Source organism: Mya arenaria, chromosome 10 (genome assembly GCF_026914265.1).
Source record: "Mya arenaria isolate MELC-2E11 chromosome 10, ASM2691426v1".
Classification (NCBI taxonomy): Eukaryota; Metazoa; Mollusca; class Bivalvia; order Myida; family Myidae; genus Mya; species Mya arenaria.
Window position 1 is genome coordinate 61154313 of NC_069131.1, and position 26662 is coordinate 61180974.

At 33.9% G+C, this 26662-nt stretch overlaps 2 protein-coding genes across 2 annotated transcripts in view; both read right to left on the minus strand.

Moving 5' to 3' along the window:
- Positions 1-925: 925 nt before the first annotated feature.
- Positions 926-2485, minus strand: LOC128204884 (uncharacterized). The gene has a single exon (XM_052906286.1). It carries the CDS (start codon positions 2483-2485, stop codon positions 926-928), a length of 1560 nt encoding a protein of 519 aa, XP_052762246.1.
- A 9142-nt stretch (positions 2486-11627) lies between these two features.
- Positions 11628-26662, minus strand: part of LOC128204885 (receptor-type tyrosine-protein phosphatase S-like) — a 30147-nt gene continuing 15112 nt past the window's right edge. Inside the window, exons 14-20 of the mRNA XM_052906287.1 lie at positions 13882-13984; positions 13647-13723; positions 13350-13484; positions 12926-13054; positions 12441-12595; positions 11964-12099; positions 11628-11720 (exon numbers count right to left, since the gene is read on the minus strand). Of these exons, the coding sequence (XP_052762247.1) occupies positions 11628-11720; positions 11964-12099; positions 12441-12595; positions 12926-13054; positions 13350-13484; positions 13647-13723; positions 13882-13984 (828 nt within the window). The remainder of the gene's footprint in view (positions 11721-11963; positions 12100-12440; positions 12596-12925; positions 13055-13349; positions 13485-13646; positions 13724-13881; positions 13985-26662) is intronic.

Consider the following 26662-nt stretch of genomic DNA (forward strand, 5'->3'; position numbering starts at 1 on the left):
ACCTTCTTTGTAGATTTCTTTTCCTTTGATTCCAAAACCTTTTTTCTATGGGCCTTGCTTTTAACCACTTTTACGTGCGTTATAAAGTCTTTCCTAAAATTAGATGCTGAAACAGATATAAATTTTTGACAAATTTCGTTGAAAAGATCATCTAGGATAGCTTGTTCAATGACTGGATCTGCATCATTTTCAAGATTTTCAAACAAAGTAATCCAGATGTTTCTAAGTTCGGTGTCGTTTGCTATGTTTGACTTGATATTTTCAATCAAAAACTCGCCATGCTTGTGAAGATTTGAAAAGGTTTCGCTATTGCGAATCGCTTCGTTCAATTTTTCAAAGAACTCAAAAGTAACGTCACTTATATTAGTCAAACTCTGTCTAATATTTTGTTTTCGATGTGTTGTTTTCAATGTGTCAGTACTGGTAGATGAAACTGTCAAATCAGAGTAACTGACCGTTACATGGGACAAAAACAATACCTTCTTTCTCGCATTTTCTAATTGTGATACCTTGTTTGTATCGTAAAGCGCGGACTGCACCTTCTTTTGGTATTTGTACTTCAATTTGGCAACACAATAACCGCCGATGTGTCTGATGTTGCCGCGTCCAACGTCGCTCTTTTTAGAAGGTTTTGTCCGCTCTTTAATGACTGAATCAAACTTGACAAGTGATGATTTATGTTCTATTTCAAGATATTGCAACTTGAACAAAATAGACGTGCAAAAAAACTGCCCTTCTTGTAATTCGCTGGCGTTATAATGTAACAACAGGTCCTTGCATGACTCAAAGTTCTTGGTAGTTTTCAGATAGCTGTTGATATCTGTACAAAAGCGAGTAATTTGTTTTTGTTGTGCCTTTTCACCATCTTCGAAATTGCTTTCCGAAACATGTTTCACGGAAAGAAACTGCTGACACAACCATTCATTTATTTTTTGTCATTTTGCAAAACATTATCAGATAACGCTGAAATGTTGTTTTCGAAAGGAGTATTAGCATATTCGTTACGAACATCAAGAACAATTGTATTCATATTAATATATTCTGGAAACGGGCTTGGTCCAAATTCAGGTAATTCCTCTGATGATGGTTCATCCTCGTTGACAAAGTTTTCCGGCCCAGTGATGTCGTCTGGATCTTCGTCTTCTGTTAATTCTATATTGTCTATATCAAAAGGAGCAAACAGATCAACTTCTAAGTCTCTGGAAATGAATTCAGCCTTGCAACATGACAAATCGTCGCATGAAGGTTTAAAAGAACAGTCATAAAAGTTTTTGATGGCCTGAGGATGTTTCGATACTAATGATGGTTTGAAATTTTTCACTTGAAGCTGTTCAGAGCTCGTAGCGCGACCAAGAGCAACACCTATTTGGCCTGGTATTTTGGCGTCTTCACAATCAATTATAATAGACTTCAGTGACATTCCTTGTGATTTGTGTATGGTGAGTCCAAAAGCTAATATTAGCGGAAATTGCACGCGCTTTGCTAATGCCCGTCGAGAAACAGGATCGAACTTAACAAATAATTTTCTTTCAATCGTAACAATTTGGTCTACCATTTCGAAATGAACTTTGACATGATCTTCGGTCAGCTCTTTTACTCTACCAGTAAGGCCATTTACCAGGTGATCACTTAAGTTTGTAACTAGCATGACTTTGCAACTAATTTTTAATCCAAGTATTGGCGGTGCTTGAAACCTGTTTAAGTAATAGGCGTCTCCCTCATTTCTTGATTTATAAGTTTTCAGGTCACCCTCCATTTTCATCACCTGATCATGGTTATGTAATTTTGCCTTATAATTTGTAGCAAACAAAAACACTGTTTCTTCATTATGATCAATGTCTTTGGTAACAGTATTTATAAATTGCGCTGTATCATCTGATAATTCTCCCTTTTCAAGTGCGTTTATCGACTGTATTAAGTTGTTATCTTCTTGGCGGAAAACTGTTTTCAGATCAACATGATGAGGCACTGAGCTGTAGAATGCTTTGGACTGGAAACAGAACTTTCCTGTCTCCCCATTCAACTGATCTGGAACAGGAGGAAGATGATAAAAGTCGCCAGCGAGAATAAGCTGCAGTCCTCCAAAGAATGCATTGTTTTTCTTAACATTTCTGCAGATACTTTCGATGGTATCGAACATTTTTTGGCTTAACATGGAACACTCGTCAATAACTAGCACGTCGCATTTCTCGATTCTCATTCGTGCTTTCAAGTATTTTTCTTCCTTTGGAATAAGGTTTGAAAGCTCTTTCCCGGATATGCTTCCATCTCCTAATCCACACCAGCTGTGGATCGTTTGTCCGTTTGTGTATTGAGTCGCCGCAATTCCGGTGGTCGCTGTTACTGCCACATTTTTTATGTCCATCAGACGGGCAACAATCGCCCTTATCGCATACGTCTTCCCGGTCCCACCTTGTCCCGTCAATATGATATTGTGTCCGTTGCTAGCTAAATTCAAAAATTCAAGCTGCTCTGGACTATACATAGTCATTTGTTTATTTCGCACTGTAACCCTAAAAAATTGATATTGTTGAATATGATAATGATTTAAGTTTTAAAAATCTAAATGACATTCTAAATGATGACAATTCATATCTTGACAATTTTTAACCTATCGAATTCCGTATTAGTCCAGATGGACAACAGTGAAAATCAATTGAAGAATTCATTAACGTGCTAAAAAAAGGTTCCTCGTATTATAGTAGTTGCCATCAGGTACAATTAATCTCCAAACTTTAACCAGTAAGCGCAATAGGTAACGCACTTGCTCCTCACCTAGGCTACCCGGGTTCGATAACCGTTCTAGGCGCATGTGAGTTTGGTTTATGGCTAACCGGTTTCCCCCACTACACACAACCACAATATCGCATACTATCGTGCCAACGAGTGTGATTAATATAATGTTGTAATAATTTTTTCACAATCATTGTAAAATAAACAATGTAAACCTATATCAGGTACACAAACTAAACAATACATGCTAAAAAATATTTATATCAATGTGACACTGCGCATATTATACAAACGCAGTATTAATTCGATTAACAAACCTTATTGCATGATCTACCTAATTCCTTGTAATATCAGTAGAATTTCATTACGTTAATACATACGAAAGGATGTGCACCTTATTGACAATTATTTCATATGTGCATAAGTGGTGTATAATACCTTTATGGTCAAAAGAATCCGGATTTAATGATTAATACACGATGCTACTCTGACATAGAATGGTGTGTGAATTACATCAGCATCTGAGCAAACTCCCTAGTATTGCTCCGTATCGCTAACCTTATTTGAAAAACATCATTCACTTTCATAAGTCTCCGATAAAAACTAATTAATTTCTAGAATAATTTTCTTGACATATTCATGTAAAAATATAAGAACAGCATGTATGTCTTGACAAAATGAGGCATTAAAGGAAACTAACTAAAATAAAATTGCATTAATGTTTTCGTTCCATGAGCAAGACTATGAAGGTCTGTCAGAGTAGATGATTCAACACAGTAGATGTTTACCATTTTGACTGGTTCCCGTCCGCGCGAAGAGCTGAAAAGCGCATGCCGGGTCCGGCCGGTGTGCATACCCAAAAGTACTGGCGAAGATCTGTGAGACGGTAAATAAACCGTATTCTCGGCCGAGTTATTAAGAAATTTGCGCTATTGCACCTTGGAGATAAATTCCTTCTGAACATGCATGCGAGGTAGATAGTTGTTTTATTGAAAAAATCTTGTAGATCTGAGCTAATTTCTGCACATGTGTCTCAATCCGAAATCTGCTAACCTTCATAACTTGTGAATGATAAAAATTGTATGAAATATTAAAATATTTAATATGTAAAAATATACGACCAAAAGGGCATTATTTGTTATTTATTTGTATCATAGAGTACACGAACACATTTTTTATAATTCTCAGACCAAGAGATCACCCAAGGGACCGAATCGCCCCAATCAGATAGCTCGACTGGCCAAAACTGCAGTCCAAATACCAGGTAACTGTGGTCTAACACATCCCCGACATCTTAACGCAGATGGTATTGATTACTGTGACATGTTTGTGTTAAACCGGTTTGAACGTTCATTCATTCGAGTAATAAAGATGCACTCTTAAGTACTCCCAGATAAGGTTTACCACAATTAATAATATTGTTTCAATATTCCTAAAAGGATGAATAAATGTCGAAAACAATGGTTCTTTTGAAGGATATCGAGTTAAATTTGAAAGAAATGAGCATTACACACGGTATTTCTACCTTATGAGACTATAGTAGACCACAATAAATATTTAAGCATTTGCCAATCATTTAATATTTTTTGCGCTTTCTGCTATTAAAAACACGGTTACAATCTTGTTATCAGTAATAAATATTTTCAATAAATGCATCATTTAGTATGTAGTTAAAGGTTTATCAGTCACAATTGATGTTTGTTAAATATGTGTATGTATTGATTTTGAAAAACAGTGTCACTAAACAAAAATTAATTACACAAATTTCACAACCTAAAAGGTTGTCCTGTTTTTTCCAGTTCTTCTGGATTACCCTGTATCCCCTACCTCGAAACGAAAAGTTAACTTGGACGACATCGGTACGTTGTCCCCCCCCCCTCGCCTCCTTCTGGCCACTAGTGCAATTGCAAAATTAATTTTGATGCGTGAGGGATATACTTAAGCGACGATGTTAACCATTGCTTCAATATTTATGCATGCATATGTACTTGGCATTTTGGGTGCCTCATTTCTACCTCAAAAATGCTCAACCAGGTATGAGTTTATTGTATAAGTTATAGCTCGTAGTTTGTAAAATGTGGTTCTTTAGCAGATTTGTTTTAAATACGAAATAAAAGATGTTGCTTCCAAGGTATGCATGATCAAAATATTCATAAATTATGTATGAGTCCCTTTTGCTGAGTGGTTATGCTATTTATTTTTCCTTGACGTAACAAGCGTAGGTTCACCCCTGATTAAAACAAGACTTTATTTTCATACTTTCATTGTATTTTGTTCTGCAATTTCAGTATCAAAGAGTTAACTAATCATTTCAGACACATTACCTGGAAAATGATTATTTGGTGCCAATGAGGTACGAGTCCCTTTAAGAATGACAAAGTGTTTTTACAATCAGCTAGATAACAAGTTCAATTTTTTCCACATATACAAGATGATTTACAAGTAATCATCATATGTGTATATTTGCTTCACTGCTATCTTGTAGGAAGACTGGCTTATATACTACTACCGGGTATGTAGTAAAGTGACACCATGGCATTAATTACCAATAGCGTTTATTTTGTAATGAAAAATTCACCAGCCTTATATTTTTGTACAGTTCGATATTTTTTTTCTAAAACATATACTAGTATTACTGTTTGAGGAAGGCATTTCATGGGCACATGATGCATGTTAACATTCTAAAATGCCTTCCAGCATTTTTAATGGTGTTTAGCTTGGACCAGCTCAAAACCAAATAATAGGGGTTGGAAAGTCTTTGGTTTAGGAGTTAAAAAGTCTTTAATATGGTTATTAAAATAATTCAACTAGGGGTTGAAAAGTCTTTGATATAGGAGTTTGAAAGTCCAAACAGGTAGGGGTTGAAAAGTCTTTGAAATAGGGGTTTAAAAGTCTAAGGGTTGAAAACTGAAAAGTGTTCTCTTTTAGAAGGGTTGAAAAGCCTCTTGGGGTTGAAAGGTCCTGCTCCCCTGCAGAACAGTGTGTATGAAATAAACTATTATCTTAGGTAAAACATTTCATATGGATTTCCATCAATTAATTACATCTTCATTACAAATCAAGAAAATGGTACATTTTTTGTGTAAAGGTACTAACAACCGAAATAACATTTTCAAGCGTAAAACTGAGTATAGCTTTGGTCCCAAAATGAATAAGTTCTTAGTCGTTTGTAACCACAACTTAATCGATTAAAAATGGCGTCTGAGGAGATGAAACTAGTGTAAAGATATTTAAAAATTGGAATTTGTGTCACTGGTTGAGTAAGAATACTTCAGGTAATTTTTGATATGATTTATTGCATTCAAATTCATTAAAAGATGCTTAAATCTTATCGCTAAGATATCGGCACAGAAGTATTAGCTTGGAATTGGATGGATACAATGTCAGGACACAGGTAAACAATAAAACAAAACTTCAAATATATTCCAAAATAAATAAATAGGTATTCTTTTAAGAGATTTAGGAAAGTTGAAATATTTTCCCATTAAATTTATTGCCAGAACCTCCAATTGGATTAAGCCCATTGCCAATGTTACCAATTGGAAGATTCCAATGGGACAATGTTCCAATTGGAGTTTACCAATTTCCTGACTTTTCCCATATTGAATTGTGGGAAATATCCAATTGGAAAAATTGGTCGACGGGATTTTTTTTTACAAAAAATGATAAAAAGTACTATAAACGCACTTTTTCTAGATAACATTTTAACCATTAATGATAATGATTGTTATTAATCACTAATTCCTTTTTTGAAAATGTGGAAGAATTTTCCAACAAAAAATGTTGGGCTGATTTTCCAATTGGAAAAACACATTTTCCAATGGGAAGGCCATTTTCCAATGGGATTTCCATTGGAAAAGTTGACTTTAAATGCCAAAAAAACATATTTCTAAATTAAATTTCAGGAAACAAAAAATATCTCTTATTAGTATTACCTAACACATTTTAAAAATGCAAAAATAAAAAAACATTGGGTGAAAAATAAAAAAAATAAGTTTGCAAAAATTCCGGATTTGCAAACTTAATCCGGATGCTGTTACTGTACTTATAACAAGGTAACGCATCTTTTACTTATTTACGTTCCAATATGGAAGTTAAGTGTAGACGAAAAAAGAAACACTGAGGGTAAATGAATAGTTTTTTTTTTGTATATAAATAATGAAAGCAGAACTTTACCTTGCAACTAACGATAAACCGATGCAGTTCAACATAGTAATTCAATTTTACTAAAAAGAAGTTTGGATATTTTATTAAATTATTTTTATTAAAACAAATGTTTTGCCTATCACTCTGTAAATCAAATTTTGTTTTGAATACAAGGATTAAAGTTAAATATAATCACTACGGTGATATTCATATAAAGGGTATAGTTCAAGCATTTTGAATTAATCAAATGGGAGCGTTCGTTTCCAAAATAAATTAAAGGGATCCATGAAAAAAAGCGGTGGTACTTTAAGTTAAGATAAAACAATCAATGGAGTTGATACATTAAGTATAAATGTTAAAGTTAATTTATTGCAATTTAAACTCATTTATTAAAAGGGAGCAATAGCGACTGCTGGAATAGTAATGTTTGTAAAATTTATAATACCCAAACTAAACTTGATTATTCTGCTCTTAAACAAATTTTAAGCAATGAAAGTTATTGGCTAAGTGCTAAGTTAACGTGGCAGCTCCTACCAACTGACTAATTAGGATTATGAATGAGCGCTTTAGCGGGAGCGTACATTTTCATTCATGAGGTTTTTGTTATGACGTTACAGTTTTGAATGGTGTTGGCATGGACATGTAACTTATCAGCTTGCTGTTTACTTGAATATACAGTGTGGTTGAACCGTGCTCTTGTGACATAACACTAGAATGTCATCCCATGGATAGCGGTTTCGAAACCCCCGCCGCACCACTTCAACAAATACTAATCATCTGCTGGGTGAGACATTAACTGTGGTCCGGTCTGACAGTGCTATACTCGTCTGCATGTTAAAGACAAAAGTAACTCTAAATAGGGTTGCATTCCGTCTTTGTACTATGCTCTAAAAACCTAAACTGACTAACCCTCTCATCGAAACACTTGCCGAAGGGACCTTGCCTGAGTGTGAGTATAAATAAACTTACACACACATTGAATAGACTTGTTATTAATCCATTCAGTAGTTATATAAAAGTTTACGCTCATTCCTCCTGTAACTACTCGGTAATGAAGTAAATGTGTAGATGAAAACAGACAGAACATTCTCAAACATTGTACAATATAAGTTTCCATAGGCAATATGCACATTTAACAAATGCTAAATCTTGTTTCTGGTTGAATAAAGCCATGACATATTTTTGTATTAATCTGTTTACTACACTACACTACAACAATTAGCAAAATTGATGAAAAAGTCACCATAGAATTATGAATTGAGATATTTTACATAATTTTTAGTCAGTATTCCAAGATGCGTTAATGTCTTTGATTCGTAAATGATTTTGGCTCCTAACGTAATAATAACACAAGATTTTATTGCAGTTTGTTTATTAAAACAACAAATGCAGGATGGTGTACGAAATTTTTATTAGCATGCTTACCTTATGTGAAGGCCATATAATACATTCCAGTCTTAAATTGTAATTGGTATTGTTTATATTTGATTCAAATTCAAAATACTCGAATCAGAACAGTTACACAGTACATCAACATACCCATCATAGATGACAGGAAAATACAGTGCTGATTGTTATCTTAAATATCAGCATGCTATCTTCAAGATGGCTCTTTCATTAGTATTTATTTCACAAATTAATTTCAATTTGATGGTATAAAGGCCTACGCTGTTTATGGAAATCTATAGCATCCCATGCATTTCCTCGAACTGTTCGGAATAACGTACACTATTGTCTGTATATACCTGTTGCCTGGCAGTTTTGTAAGTTCTCCACGCTTGTTTGTTATAAAAAGGCATATTTTCTATCACAGGGAAATTTGTAATTGACAGAAAACCATTCATTCAAACCTCAGTGGTTACAATGTCATTGCAGTTTTTTAGATTGATAAATAATATAATGACACATATTTATTTATTTCTAAAATAATTGTATGGTTTGTAAAGAATAACAATTGTTTAAAGAAAAAAAAACTGCCATTGAGCGGTTGATGCCTTTAAATATCAAACTTGAGATCTTATAGTTAGTATTGGCCGTGCTTTTTATGACCATTTTCTGTCAAGAGAGATTAAGGAGAGACAAACAAATGATGGATTTTCAACAGTGTATAAACATGTGTGCCTTTTTCGAAAACAGTGAACCGAAAGCAAAATTACTACTCATCTTAAATATGACTATTGCAAAACAGGAGAGCATCCCTAGCCGTTAAAAAAGGACATCATAATTGGGTTCTACCTCGATTCGATCGTGAACTTTTTATGAGAATGTAGCTGTCAACAAAATCACGTAAAAGAATACGAGCGTATGTACGTATAAACTAGATAAGGGTGAATGCTGCCATGGTATATGTGTAACGCTGAGGGTCCGCTAACGTTGATGGCTGGTATCGGGAATATTTACGCGTTATATACTGGATTTCTCCTGGAGTTTTCATTGTATTATTATGAAACGGAAAAGACGTTTAGGAAACATTTAATAGAAATGTTTTATTCGTATAAAGAAAAATTAAATATAAGCTACCAATTACCTATCATGTTGAACAAACATTGCACACACAAGAACAATAATAGTATAGTGAATATACGCACATCATATAACTTCTCTGATTAAAAATGATTGACATATTCATTCATTGGGCCAAAAAACAATGTTTGTTAAGGGTAACCTTCCCAAAATTTCTAGGAAGGGGAAGGTAGGGATTTTTTTTTCAAAATCTGTCGTTCAGAGTGTTTTCTTGCACATGGCAGTGTTTCCTACATTACTGTCATTGCCTGACTTTGTTTTATCTTAATTTATAAACAATAATTCTGATTAAAATCTGCATTTATCCGTCCTTCGTAACTCTTAATTCGCTAACGAATATGTTTTTGCTCAGAAACGGAAAAAATAGTAAGTGTCGGCGAATTTTTATAGGTAGTGTCTGGTAACCCAAAACGGACATAATTTTTTTTTAGGCCTTGTCTGAAAATATAAATCGTGGACAACAATAAAAACAAAACAAAGAGAAGAGCAGTTAAGAAGAATTTTCACAGCACTGTAATGGCTATAAAATAAGGGGGAAAAAAGACATTTTATACCATCAGTTTGTAAATGAGTATCTTAAAATATCATGGAATACGGAACTTATAAGGCATATGTACACAATGTTGAAATTACACTAAGAAAATCTCACAAATTGTTCACACATATGTAATGTTAAACAAAATTTGCTTAAATCACCATGTGTTTATGGATGTTTTTCAATACACTTTGCTTGTTTTAAATGACCAAATGATACAAAATATATAATGTATCATAGTACTGTATGTTTCTCTTTTAAAGGTTCACAGATATCTCTTCATGTTACTTTTAACGTCCTATCATGTCCATATAACATTAACAATCAGTAAGAAAAAATACGTTGAAAAAAAGGATCACAAATTTACTCAAACGTTCGGTTTTGGAGATCGGTGTGAAGTCATTACAATAAAACAATAACAGCATTAAAGGATGATATCAAGTACCAAAGCTATGTACATGCTAGTCAAAAGGTAAGAAATTGATACAAAATATTTATATATTACATACATGTATTTGTACGTGCAAAAGAAATGGGTAAAACAACATTAAAAATTGTATAAAATATTACCACTCCATACCAATCTTGATTGTCATATAGAGCATTGTGATTAGGAGCAATCTGCACGTATTAAAAGCATTACGAAATGTAACTAAATAAGATGAATATTTATACAAAAAGCTACAGAAACAAGCTCAGTAGCAAAAAGTTTCAACATAAACCAGGTTTAGTGGCATACGGCTGTCCATAAAATATAATGCCAAACCTTCATAAAGATGTTTTGCTAAGGGGGGGATGAATTCTAAGATAAAATAGCCTTTAAAGTGACAACATGAATTCTGCTGACAAAATTGGTGTCAAAAATTTGTTTTAAATGTTCCTTGGATGTATTACAACAATGACATATTATATGGAATTTGAATTTTTCATATCTAACATTAAACATGGTAGCGTCTGTTTCTATTTGGCTATTGTAGTTCTTGTATGTTTCCTTGTATGATGAACTCAGAAACAAAGTTATTGCAAAAAAATCATCATCTCGTCTGAATAATAATCGAGCTTGAAGTAGTTGAATACTTTAACTTGCTTTCTTCAGTGTTATGATGTATAGCACTTAAGGTTGAGTGTGTTATCAATGAAAAGTTGAATAACTTACGTTTAAAATATTAACATATTTGTTCTTTAATTGAGTTCTGAATTATTTCTATTTGCTCATGAAGACCACAATGACATCGTGTAACATGTACTATGATTAAGGATGAATGGCAATTCATACAATAATACAACAGTGCATACTAGTATGTGTATGTTTAATAGAAACTAGCAATAGGTTTATTTTTCATACATGCACTGTAAAAGAGTAAGCATTCCATTACATTAAATACGTTTGATGTGTATTATAAAGAATGCAAAAGTGGGAGTTAGTGCTTGCTTACCATTTTTAGCAAAACACTTATAAAATGGATTACGGGACATGTTTTGTTCATAACTTCAAATATAATATTAATATATTTACAGTAATGGATTAAATACAGTTTAGCTAACATCTGTCAGCTTTCAAATAATTGCACAATGTTGTATAGGTGTAAACACAGTGCACTGCACCAAACATACATTCATAATACTATTTACATTGTCTATATCCTTAAATATCTCCCGTTTTACACTCGACAGCCGACAGGACAGCACTTTAAAGTTGCCCGGTGTCATCGTTAAAGTTGGCGTAGACGTCGAACGAACGAAGATATTCCAAGACGCATCCATGACAGAACACAAATTGTTCCTGGTAGCACAAATAAACACAGGTCTCCAATTATTTAGCAATAATGCCTAGTGCAAATCTATTTGAAGCATAAATCAGCTATGCCATCTTCTTATTAGACAATTGTTAATGAACTGGGCATCATTTCCATCAACACTTTAAAAGTGTAGAGTTTTTCGAACAAATAGAAAATAGTGATACGATATATTATATGTGAAGTATATTTTGTTCGTTATTGTTTAATTGATAGGATCAATTATTTACCTGATTTGGAATTGCTAGCCTTCGCGTGGTTTTGACCTTCCTTACAGCGTTAAGTACACTGACTTCATGTTCCACGGCCATTTTGTGGAGAAGCAACGAAACCACACAGAACAGACCGCTCTTGCCCGCACCGTCACTGTGTTAAGGATATTTTGATTGCAAATAATACTAAAGTTTTTTTTTCACCGTAATTAGCATGTAGTTATGTAATAATAATAACCGATCCCATTTGTCATGGTCATGCCATGAGAAACAGATTATAATAACTTAGAAATACGTACAAGTCCCACCAAGTGTTACCTAAAATTACGTACTTTATTCACATCTGATGTTTTAGCATCTGTTTACGTCTTTAGGGTACATTTTGAGATTTCTCGCAACCAAAACTGTGCATACCTAGACTTTTGATTATTTTGTTGTTGAATGGTAAAGACAAATTGAAAGGGTGAAACTAACATTTGACATATGTTTACTTACACACAATGGACCAATATCGGTCCGTCGTCCTGCTGCTTCATGACATTATCTATCACGTTCAGAAATGACAGGAACTTTGTGGTTGACCGTGGTATGTTCTCCATTTCATCCCAGTCAGTAAATTGAAGATGTGGAATGGTTCGATCAGTGCTCGTCTAAAACGGCATTCATTTACACGTTAGCTTTTTGAAAAAAAATGTGTTTTTGACATTGAATACACAAACAATTGTCGATTGCACCAATGTACATGTTTTCTAGCAAATGTTTAAACGATGTATTGAATGTTCAAATACTGTGAAAATAATGTTTTTCGGCAAATTGCAGTTGATAGGCCAGTGTCACAACAGGAATCATACTATATAAAATTAAGTATGTGGACAATAAGTGGACACGAATTATCATATTCTATGGTTTCCTTATATCAGTGTGCAACTGATAAGATAAGTAAGTGAAGCAATGAAACTTTTGTTAGTACTACATCCTACCCCTTTGTGCTGTATTGTCAATGTTCGTTCTGCGTAGAATGTTTTATTTTCCTCTCTTGAGCAGCTGACTTGGAATGTTTCCTTTTTCAAAACTTCTTGGTTGGCCGCAGGGTAGTATATTCCAATATTCTGAACCACGTGTTATTAAGAAGGAGATTGCAAACAAATTGAAATAGCATGATACTGTATTGAATTATGAGAAGCCACATGTTGATACGAACATTTTATAAATATACAGCATTCAACTGTGTGATATTGAGTATGTTGCCTCGACAAATATTTTGTTAAAGCCTGTTCGAGATCTAATTAAATAACCATACGTTATAATTCATTAAACTAGTTCCTTGATTGGCCGGCTCAGTGAATGTTTTTAATCAATAATTGCTGACGTTAATACGATCCTTCCAATAAAATTGTATCCTACCTTTTGTTTGTCCATGTCAGCTTCGAAGCTGACGATACACGAACACCTCTCTTGGACAGCTAGTGTCAAAAAGTCGATAACCGTCTCTGGAAGTGGAGTTTGTGCTACCAGGTAGCGTTTCTTCATTCTGAAGCTCTGTCAAAAGTGAAAACAATCCAAAATTCTGCGGGAACCGCACTAAAAGCTAGACACAACTTTGATTGATGACGAAGTTCATGATGGCAAAGTACAGGTTTTTAACGACCCGTTTGAATAATTAAAAATAATGTAATGGGTCAACTAAGGGAACTCGCTTACATGAATATACACAGCATTGATGTAGTCTGACGCTCCAGGTTTTAGATTCAGGTAAAGTCTTGGTCTGTTTTCATTACCTACACGAATAAAAATTAATCAACATCAGGTGTGTTAAAAGTGTATATTGTTTTCATATTTACGGTGTAAATGTTTGAATAATATTTCAAGACGAACAAAATTAATTGAGACTAAATTTTGTATATAAACACGCTTTTAGCCCACTTTGGCAATTTACCCGGAATATCGGCGTTTGCTCTGTTTTTACTCAGGTGGTGTTTATTTCGTTCAACTGCTTCTATTTCATCTTTAGATCGTGTCTCAATCGTATGCTGTAGTAGCTGGAACAGAAAAAGAATCATCAACATATATATTTAGAAGACCATAGTTGAAATTGTACAGACATTTAGTGGAATTATCTTTAAATTGATGCAACGCATTAATATATGTATTACAGATTACTATTTTCGGATATATCAGCTACTCTAACGTATTTCAGATTATTCTCAAACATCACTGACGGGGCCATTATCTAGTATGATCTATTTCAAGTGGTCTTATATATATATATATGTAAGCTTTCTCTTGCTTCAAGGCCGTTGTGATTAAATACCATGATTATTAAAATGATTTATATTATTCGAGTCTTACAATTAAGTAATAATGAACATTCAAATTATCCAATTATCTTTTTATTGGCTTTCTTAATTAAAAAGACTCAAGCACTTACTTTTCTGTCCAGACTATACGTCACTCTTCCAACACCAATGCAGAGGAAATATTGGGAAGCAAAATTTTTCATATAACAAATGAGTGCCACTTATTCCCAGCAGTCTTAACTGTCTGAAGTCCCATTTCAGACTACCACTTACAACTCCAATGGGTCAGGCCAGCGACTGGGGCCGGACTGACCAATGATGAGCTGATCCGAGTATTTATGCAAGTGCAAGGAATCATGATTTATTGAATCATGAAATGGTAGAATACGAATTTGCGGCTTGCGCAAACCTCTTCAGAATTACTTTTAGTGGGTCGGGTACGTAACATTATGTATGCAACCTTATTTAATCTGAATAGTATTAATAAGTAACAAATGTGAATAATTCAATGTGATCTAAATATTTAATGTTGAATGAATATGTTAAATGCTTTTCGGCTACAACGTTCGGGTCTTACACTGTCCATATTTACCTTAGATACTACGAAACTTTAGTCAAATCAAAACCGTGTCTGAGTAAATCAAAAGCTTCTGAACAAATGCGCTCTACCTAATGTTATTGTACACTTACTTAAATCACTACATTGAACGATTAGAAATCGCTACCTTGTTTACGGAAAAAACACTTATAACTAAGAGAGACAATCTTGAGGCGGTTACATCAAACTTAAAATATATAATAAAACAACAACAACAGAATCAACTATCATCTACACGCAGATATGAATAACGTTCAGATCCATTTCATTGGGCTGTCGGCTTTGCTTTAGAAAGAATGACCAATAGTTGGGGTTAATACGTCCCTGCTTGTGATAGAAAACTAGTAAGCATTCATATGAACAGCTTCTTATAGTTCATTTAAAATATTAAACGACCTCCAATTTGTGTTTGCAAATCCTAGATTTCGCAAACTAAAGTACCCTTTAAATACGGTGTAATCGAATACTGGCCAATACTTTAGTTAGAAGGATTCATTAAGGTATGATTTTGGTGTTTTTGTTTGCGAAATGTTTTTGGAAGTTTATCTAATTGACCCGCCAACTTCGGACCCCAGTGGGGGTTTTGCAGAAAAACACAGGGTTTTACACACTCCCGCGGGATTTTTCTCCAGTTTTTCAAAATCTGGGGGAAAATCCCGCGGGGTTTCAATAATGCAAGATTCAAATTATTTTAGCTCAAAACAGCATCTTATATCAAAAGGAGCATTATGCTTCGACACCGGAAGTGAAATAACGCGAAACAAAAAAAAAACGCTTTTCAGTACGGGGTTTTTCTCCTGCGGGATAAAACTCCAAGATTTTACCGATAATGCGAAATCCGTAAAAAACCCACTTCTAAGCTATTATATTATTGTTATGATGTTAATTATCACTTGTTTAAGGATTTTGAAATACTTGCTTTTTATTTAAAGAACAACAGAAATTTTATGAATGTTTTTTTACGGGAGAAAAACCCAGCAAAACCTGTTTTGACTATTTATGATTTAAAACGCGATTTTGCACTTCATTTAAAGCAAAAACAAATGTTACTACATATGTATCTTATATGTTTAATATAACAACCATGTTAGTTATGTAAATGATTTTATTATAGGTAATTTAACTAATTTCGAAACTTATGAAATAGTGTAATGTAACCTTTAAAAAAAAATAATCTTCCTTTTTTAACCGTCTTTAAAAATACTGCAGGAATGAAAATTATACGTGACGTTAAAGAGTTGTAACGTTAAAAAGATGATATTGCTTAAAATTGTTTAATTATTGGTACTTAAAATTGTTTAATTATTGGTACTTGAATCTGACTTTAAACCGGTTTAACACAAACATACAATTACAATAATCAATACCAGGGTACATGTATCATGCTGGAAAATTACGAATGTGTCAGACGAATTATTTTGTTTTTCATAGAAGATAAACAAAATCATCGAGCTTTGCAGAACGATGAATCAGAATGACTGAATGACACTAAGTTTTGCAAAATAGATATATCCCAACTTCCATGGTAAGTCATATATATTTTATTCAATTGCATTTTTGTGTGGCTTGTTGAATATGTATCAGCTAAGAACACAGGTAGATCTACTTGACACAAACAATTTTAATAAGAATATCTTAATACACTTATCCCATATATACGGCGATTATTGATTATGTGACTTGCACCTGTGGCTAAGAAGTAGGACAACTCTTGGTTATGCACCAGTCAGTTATAACCGCCCCCCCCCCGGTCCAGGGAATGGCAGGGACTTTGACTTTCGGTCCAGCTGAGCCCGGGCAAAGGCCCATTTTCCCCAGCTATCCCAGTTCCGGAGAATATAGGGGACTTTGACTTTCTGTCCAGCCAAGCCCGGGTAAAATCCTTGTCCTGCAGGGACGAACTGCCGGTAAAATCCCTGCCTAATGATCCCGTACCCCAAGGACCCTAGGTAAGGCCTCCAGTAATCACAGCCTTCCCAGGTCCGGAGAAAAGCGGGGACTTTGGCTTTCTGACAAGCCAAGCCCGGGTAAAATCCTTGTCCTGCGGGGACAAACTGCCGGTAAAATCCCTACCAAATGATCCAGTACCCCAGATTTTTTTATGATTTTTGATATGGCAAATCCTTAATGTACAAATTGTTTTGTACCAAAAGTGGGTAGTTGTTCCGGGTTAAAGCATATTGCGTCCATTAAATATAATAAAAACAAGTAATATTACCAGATTATGTTATTTTATATTAGTCTCGTACACAAAAAATAAGTATCCAACAAATAATTATGAGTTTGACGGTCTATCTCGAAGCTTTTCGGAGGTGGCCGACAAATTATGATTGGGTCGAGTTGTTCCGTTTGGCATAAGTGTTGTCTGTGTCAGTCAACTTTCATTTTATTGGAAAGGTAAATGTGTTTTAATGCATTAAATGCTTGTTTTGTCCAAAATAACTTCTTTTACATGTATGGTAAATTATGAATATAAACCTTTATGATCAATTTCAACCATAAAATACTGCACTTAATACAATTTTAATATTTTTCAAACACCTCCGGTTTTTACACAAACCCGTTTAGACATTAGGGATTGGAAGAAACCCGTATAACACGTCTATTATTTTAGACTTGTACCCCAAGGACCCTAGGTTAGGCCTCCGGTATTCATGGCCTCCCCGCCCTCCTAAAAAAACGTCGAGAAAAAACAACATTATTATTAAAAGTATTTATTCTTTTCATGAAAGTATTTTGCCTGTAATTGCGCATTCAACATCCTAATGCAATATAAACTGTCATGATCTGCCCCCAGATTTCAGATTTAGTAAGCTTCTTATGACACAGACAACAGTTTTGCCTATATATGATCTGCAGGTTGGCGCATGATTATTATATATTAATGGCATATTTAGCTGACTGCAGTGGTCAAAATTGACACCAGCCCAAATTTTATTTAGCAGGGCTTGATAAAAAAATTAATGCCAAGCATTAGTGTTAGAAGTCGGGCTTGTACCTTCAAAAGTCTAATTGGATGACTGACTCAGTATGTGCATGTTTTGACATATTTTTGTTACTGTTTGGACTTGTCAATGTTATGTCCGTCCCTGAATAACTGTCACCATTTGGTGTGTCATCACCATGTACATGTCAGAATAACTATTACTATAGTATAATGTCAATGTATGTTTGTCCCTGAATAACTGTCCAAATGGTTCATTTCTATGTAAAGTAAATGTCAGGATAATTATTAGTATATGGTTATTGTCAAGTGTGATGTCTGTCCATAAATAAGTCTCCTCATGGTGTGTGTCTTTGCAATGTTCATGTAAGAATAACTATAACTATAGTGTATGTCAATTAAGTCTAGTCAATGTAACATCCGTCCCTGAATAACTCAGTCCTCATGGCGCTTGTCTTAAAATGTTAATATGTCATCATAACTAGTACTTATAAAAGTGTATACATCAATGTAATGTCCGTCCCTGAGTAACTGTCCCCATGGCATTTGTTGTTACAATGATAATGGCAGAATAACTATTCCTATAATGTATGGCAATGAAATGTCTATCCCTGAAATGTCCCCATGGTGTGTTTCTTTACAATTTTCATATCAGAATAACTATTTTTATAGTGTATGTCAATGTAATGTCCGTCCCTTATTAACTGTCCCCATGGGGTATGTCTTTGCAATGTTCATAAATTTCAGAATAACTATTTCTATATAGTGTATGTCAATTTAGTGTGACAGGCCCTGATAAACTTTCCCCATAGTGCGCGTCTTTGCAATGTTCATTTCAGAATTACTATTTCTATAGTGGTGTTAATGTAAAGTCCGTCCCTGATTAACTGTCCCCATATAGGGATTCTATGTAAAGTACACATCAGGATAATTAATTGCTGCATTGTATATCAGTGTTATGTCTGTCCCTAATTAAGTCACCCTAAGGGTGTCTGGTGTGTGTCTTTGCAATGTTCATGTCAAAAATACTATTAGTATAGTGTATGTAAATGTAATGTCCGTCTCAGAGTAACTGTCACCATGTAGCGATTCTGTGTAAAGTACATGTCAGGATAACTAATTACTATATAATTGTATGCCAATGTTATTTCCCTAAATAAGTCTCCCCATGGATGCACCAGTCAATTGTATCCACGCTCCCCCCCCCCTACCCAGGTCCGGGGGTATACCGGGGATAGCCGGAGAAAAGGGCCGTGTTTTTACTTTCCAGGTGGTCCCGCAGGGCCGGGTGACCGCGGTGGTGATGTCATAGGGCCAAATTAAGCCAAGATTGGGCCTTATATAGAGTATCTGGGGTGCGGGGGCATTTGGCCGGGGTTTAACCATCAGTTCGTCCCCGCAGGGCGGTGATTTTACCCGGGGTCGGCTGGACCGAAAGTCAAAGTCCCGGCTATTCCCCGGACCTGGGGGGGGGGGGGGAGCGTGGATACAATTGACTGGTGAATTATAATGTCAGTCCCTAAATAAGTCTTCCCATTGGTGTGACTGTCATGGTAATGTACATGTACCGGTAATTATTACTTTATTATATTATTTTAAAACTAACAGTAGGATGTCAAAATGACTTAATCAATTACCGTACACCATGATAAATGATAATATATCATGAGTGGATGGTACTCTGAAATAGCAGGCACTAATATTATTTTTTTTAGTTGAAAGATTTTATTATTGTTAAAGTGACTGGAATAAACAGAATTTATGATGAAATGGGTTTCATTTTCCTACATGCCTTGGCGAAACAAAATAATAGTTCTCTCCATTCCTTGAAGCTGTCAAATAAGTTCACATTTGGATTATATATATCTTAAATATATATGTCTAATGTCTACACTCATGCACAATATTTTGCTAAGAATTGGGTGCAAGTCTATTAACGCGTTCACAGGGGGTACTTTGACTGACTGGGGAATAGCACAGTAGGGCCCCTAGTGTGCCTTCTTGTTTTCAGTTCCTACTGAAAGATTACTGTTGGTCAGCCTTAGAGTATTTGAGGTTGGCTGATGTAGTTTTTTCAACAGTCAGAGACTTCTGTTCAGGATTTCCACTCCTTTATTCTAAGAATAGTGTTCCTTTTAAATCAGCGATAACAAATAACACAATTGCAATTGCAAATCCAATATGGTTTAAGTCTAGTTAATGTATAGTTATATGAATTTTTCATATGTGGCAGGTCTATTTTAGAAGTCTTTTGTTTATAATTGTCTCTGTGGCTGCATTTATGCCACTCTGATCCTGTTGTTGTTGAGATAATGAAGATAAAATTCTCTATTAACAAAAAGTCCACAATTAGAAAATAGTAGGAGAGAACATAATTAAACTTTTCCAATAAAAAAATCTTAATCAAGATATAGAAAGGGCCCTTATAAACTTAAAATTAAAAACAAAAAGTAAGACTTGTTAATTACTGTAAAATCTAGGCGTTAGATGACATTAAAGCTGCACTCTCACAGATATACCATTTTGACAACTTTTTTTTGTTTGTCTTGGAAAGAGCAAATTTCTGCCTAGATATATGCAAATAAATTTATGATTGTATAGGCCTTATTATGTCCATGTTATCATATCAGTGATCAAAATAATCACAAGCCCACAATACCTGCAAATGTAAAGTTCTTTCTTGGCTGTCAGGGGCCCAGGGCCCACTTCAACTCTTGATTTATGGTAGGTTCTGTTGAAAGTGTTTGAAGCAAAATACTAGTTTAAAAATATTGGCTTTAAAGGTCTCCATAGTAACACTTCTAAACCTAACAAATGGAGTGAATTAGGGGGTTAATTGGGGGGTAATAAAACACATCTTGATAGTGACAATTTAAGTTTTAATCTTTCAAGTGGTGGTTCAACTAAGGAGGGATATATATATATATATATTCTGTGACATTCTAAACTTGAACATAAAATGTTAACTTAAATTTAATAAGAAAAACTATAATTAAAATGTGAAACTTTTTTGTCATTTAAAAAAACTTGTCACAGCTTCACATTCTCTTATTTTTAAGGCCTTCGACATATTTGAGTGGGATTCTGAAACAACCCCTGACACAAAAACTTAATTTACAAGAACAACCCTGCGTATAAGAACTACACTACTTCTGACAAAAACAAACAAAAGCAACTCCAGATTTATGAACAACTCTGATTACTAGAACATGAACACCAACCCCATCTTCAAGAACAACAACTTCAACCCCAGAACATCAACACTTCCTGCAGGGACAACTACAAAAACATCGGCTTCAAGAACAAATTCATCCTAAACACAAACATCAGCAACAACAGCTACCCGAATAAAACTACTCGAACTACAAGAACACCAGCAACACACTCTTTAAGAACACCAGCATCATCATCTTCTTCTAGACTTGCAAATGCAACAAACACCAAAGACAAAGTTGAATGGTATGTATATATGAATGCAAAGTTTTGACATACACATGTATAAGATATAGTTATTTGTCTTATTCCATAAATATAACCTACTCATTAGAACGTCATTGATTAAATTATGTAATTGAATAAAACTAAACAATCAATATGCTATCATGGATTCTTTAAGTCAATGAGCATATGACTTTTTTTATTGTCTTTTTATTTTGTTAATGTCTCAAAAAAGAATGACTACCTCAAGTTGGCTGATTTCCATTAGATTTGAAACATTATTGAAGTATTCAACAATATATTTTGAATAGGCTTTTTTTATTGAAGATTATGTTCATGCAACATACCTACTTTATTTGTGTGCAATGTAGCCATAAACTTAAAGGGACTAGACACCAGGTTGGCAAGTACAGTATTTCTTCAAAATAAGCCTAGAACTGTCGATGTGATCATTTAGAAGGCTGATAATACAAAAGGGTTATTAGTACTGTGTTTTGATCCGGGAGGTTGTATTTAACTTGAGTGGATTTTTGCAGATTCGGATTTCACAAGGCACAAGCCTCCCGGATCAAAACGCAGTACTAATAACACTTTTATTATATATACATTACTAATTTACTTGTTACATCACTTAAAAGCCACATGTTTTCATAATCAATGTCATTTTAAAGGGTCTGTCTTACAGATGATGAAATAGCGAAAAAAACAAATTGTCGAAAAATGACATCAACTTGGCATCGATGTGTACAATGCATTGAAACGTACTAATTGAAGTACCACATTGTTTACAATTTATTTAAGTTTAGCAGTTACTTAGTATTTTTCCATTAAAAAAGATTACTGGGTATGTGTTCAAGGTTTAATTCATTCAATCATGCGTGATTGGCTAGAAGGTGTTATCACGTGAAGTTGGACTTCAATTTTTGCGACGCGGGTTTGACCCAGTCTCCGACACAATCTTTTTTTTTTACATTTTGGTACTCTTTTTTTTACAATTTTGACATCAAAGCGTAACACATTCTATTAGATAATTGTCCTGAGATTCGTTACAGAAAAAACTTTTTTTGGTGCAAATCTGTGACACAGTCCCTTTAGGCTTAAGGACACATTATTTTGTTTTATGACATCATTTTAACATCACGCAATGACACTTGTAAAGTTGTTATGACGTGACGTCACAAGAGTTGAAAACGGCTGTAGTGCACTAGAGTGGAATACAGCCTACCTTATTTTGCGATATGTATTACTTGTGGACAAATGATGGGTATATATATATAATATATAATAAATAATTTTACATGATTAAAATAAACATCTAGCAATCATTTGACTATCTCATTTGGGTTTCATTGTGTAAAAATAGTGAATTAAGTTTTCCAAGTTTATATTATATCCATTTATGAATACAGATAAATATACTGATGCTTTTTTAAACTTACTGGGATATTATATGTGGTAAACACACCCCAGAAAGTTTCATATCGACAATATGTGCAAAAGCGGTGAAATTATGTGTCTTAAGCAATGTTATATAGCTATTAAAGTAAGATTAAAAGTTATACACTAGTATATCAATTGTATGTAAGTTTTTGACAATTATCTATTTATTTGCAATTGTATCATCTGGTGTCTAGTCCCTTTAATAAACACTGTTAAACTCATTCACACATTTATTTATTGAAAAAAATGACAAGCAGCAATTGTCATCACTAGATTGTTATCCTTGCCTTGGGGTTAAGTTTTGCGTTCAGGTCAGTTACATGGAAACTATCAAAGTTGTCACTTTAAAACTTGGGGAACTTGTACATCTTATACCCTTCTTCACATCATACCCTAACGATATTGAGTCTCACCTGTTTTTAGGGTAAAAAACGTGAATTTTGGTTGATTTTAAGAAATGGACACTAAGCTTCTTCATAGAAAATGAAAGGATTATGCCTTCAATATATCAAACTCATTTGGAAGGGAATGGGGAGGATGGCGGATATTTTAGTATTTTGTGTACTATAGTCTAATTTTTTTAAGTTTAATAAAATATTGTGCTTAGAAGGCGGCTTACAAGCAAACTATCAGAGAGCTCTATCACTTTTAAACATTGGAATATTCACTTTCAAATGTACAATATGAAATAAATTTACAATAAAAGGATATAATCAGATGAGCGTTCAGAACCCGCAGGTAGTGCTCTTGTCATATGCCAAATGTGCTGGTATAAACAAGTGCCATTGTTGTGTGAAATTTAAATTTTCCTTTCTTAAATTGCAGGCGAACTTCAATGGAGAGGACAGAGTAATGGCAAAAAGAGGATCATTTTAAAGAGAGGAGGAAGAGGGATATGTAAAGAGTGTTCTGAGGCCAGGAAATCAGCAGTGCGTTCAGTCAGGCGAGTGTTTACAAAACGCTCGCAAACGTTTTGTTTTGTATCTCTGTTGCAACGCAGCGCATATACGTTAAGCGGGAAACCAAACAGCAAACGTTCGCCGCAAACATCTTTACTGAACGCGTTGCAGATTCATGATGGGGGAGGGAGGGGGTGGGGCAGTGGAACAATTTTCGAGAATTATTGACATACATGTGTATAAATATATATATATATATATAAATCATTGTAGGAACTGTTTGCCTTGTCAACTGTGACTTAAATATTTAGTTCTTGTGTCAGCCTGTGCTTATCTCAAATATTTAATTGTTTATATGCAATATATATTTAAGGATGCATATTTCTTTTATTCTTGAATCTATTTTTTGTGTTTTTTTTCATATATATCGAAAATATTTTTCATGAATGTGGGTTTTTAATTCTTTGTCAGTCTCAGAAGAATTAAACAACTTGTGTTGAATTTATTTGCTAGACTGAAACTAGGCTGTTAATATTTGTCAGACTAATTGAATCAGAGAATAATATGTACAGCTAATCGGATTACTGACAAATAGAGTGAATTTAGTCAATGATGTATGACCCTTAAAGATTAAGATTGACTTAAAGCTGCACTCTCACAGATTGAAGTGAACTTCTTTATTTTTTGGCTTGGAAAGAGCCAATTTATGCGAAAATGCATGAAAAATAGTGTCATAAGACTGCATACTTTCTTATTTAAGTTCAAGAAGTGATGTTGAATGCTATTACACATTAATTTTCGAACAGAAATCTATAAATCTGCGATCTGATCTTTTTTCAGCAGTCTGATTTGCAAAAAAGAATGTAGAAATTTGCTCATTTAAGACAAAAAAATAGAACAGCTGTCAAAACCGTAAATCTGTGAGTGTGCAGCTTATTTGCATATTTTGAACTTATGTTTCTTCATTCGTTTTTTTCATTTTTAAAGTTATTATCAATTTAGATCTTAGAATATTGTTTTTATATTGATTTATAAATATATAACAGTATTATACTAATATCAAAGTAAATTTGTACTGGTCAATTTTAAATGGACAGTTAAAGCTGTACACTCACAGATATACACTTTTTACAACTCTTATATTTTTTGTCTTGGAAAGAGCACATTTTTGCGTAAATATCTGTAAACCAGTAATAAAAGATTGCTGCCAAAATATCAAATTGCGGACTTTCATATTTATGTTTGAAAATTAATGTTTTATTGCATAAGACATCAATTTTTGAACTGAAATATAAAGATCTACAATCTAATTTTTCAGCAGTCTTATTTAACTGTTTTCTATGGAATTTCGAAAACTATGGCTCCAAGACAAAAAATAAAAAAAAATTGTCAAACGTTCAATCTGTGAGAGTGCAGCTTTAATAAATGGTTAAATGTTGTTGTTTTTTAATTCTGATTTTTATAATAAGTTGATGATCGCCATGTATCATTGATAAAACATGTAAAAAAAAATAATCTTGTTTATTTTCCAACGCTGTTTTGCATTTAAATTTGCTGACATAATGCTCTCCAAAAACTTCTGATATGTGGTTTTAAAATGTGTGTTCATCCTTTATTCAGCTAGTGGATGGAATTCATTAAACTACTGTATCCAGTACACCATGCAGCTCTTCCAATTGTTTGAAAGCAATTATTTCACAGAATCTGATAATAGAGGGACCGGACTCAAGATTCTACATTGCAAGAAAAAGTGAAAATTGTCAAAATTTATCATCAAACTGTTATGTTTCAACAGTGTACAGTGGACTGAATCTTACTTATGTAATCATATAAGTCGAAATTAACTCACTTTGTCTACCATGTAAATCGAAGTAAATTTAGCAATCATGTATTTATCTGTATATATGTTTATGTGACCTTTACATCTTTACATGCTTAAAGTAGATATGATAATACTAATAAACGGGAAAATCATTATGTGCTATTTTTAAAAGATTACTTGTCTCAGAGAGAGAGACAGTGATGAAATATTTTAAACATATTAAATGATGTAATATCAGTCTCATAATAATTGGTATTGATTTGGCTAGGCTTGTTTTGAGGTAATATTGAATATCTTGTTTTTGGATCATCTGGTGTCCAAGTCCCTTTAATGTATGTCTGGGTGGGAATCAGCCACTGGGGTCAGCCACCGGGGCTGAGTAGGAGACAATGCTAGTGCATTGTCTATCATGGGTTTAATCCCCATATTGAACACCTTATCCATACTGTTTTACCAATCCTTTAACATTCAGTATAAAACATTGTGGACACAGGGTATAGATTACAAAAGTATTACATTAGTATTAAATGGGTCGTGTCACTTGTGTGTGTGTCTATGGGGTGAAGATTTTTGCTAAGCAAAAAAAAAATTGTTGTCATTAATGGTATTTTTCCTAGACAATAAAATAATTATAGATAATTATTAAAGCTGCACTCTCACACATTGAACGATTTGACAACTTCTTTAATTTTTGTCATGGAACCTGAAAGTGCATTCAAACCATTCATATAAGACTGCTGACAAAAAAATAGTCACAGATTTTTTCTTTATAAGTTAAAATTTTATGTTTCATGTATTTTTCTTAAACCGTAAGAAACGGTTTATAGAGATAAAAGATTAGTTTTCTGACTGAAATTTAAAAATCTGGTATCATGATATATTTTGACAGCAGTCTTTAACCACTGGTTTCAAGATACCAATAATGGGTAATTCGAAGACAAAAAATAAAAAATCTGTTAAAACGTCAAAACTGTGAGAGTGCAGCTTTAAAATGTTAAGTGGCAGTGAAGGGGAGTGGGGTTGGGGGTTAGTTATCCATTATTTAAACGAAATTATATATCACTTGGTAGTTCTTAAATGAAATTTTAAAGCCTTGAATGAAAGTGATCATGTAGACAATAAATAAACTGGAAGATCACTGATGGCTATAACGGCTGTATATCGACGATGCTGACGGTTACAAACAACTAATTATTAAAATCTGATTTTTATGCCCCCGAAGGTGGGCATATTAAAATCGCACCGTCCGTTCGTCCGTCCTTGTATGGACAGATTTTAA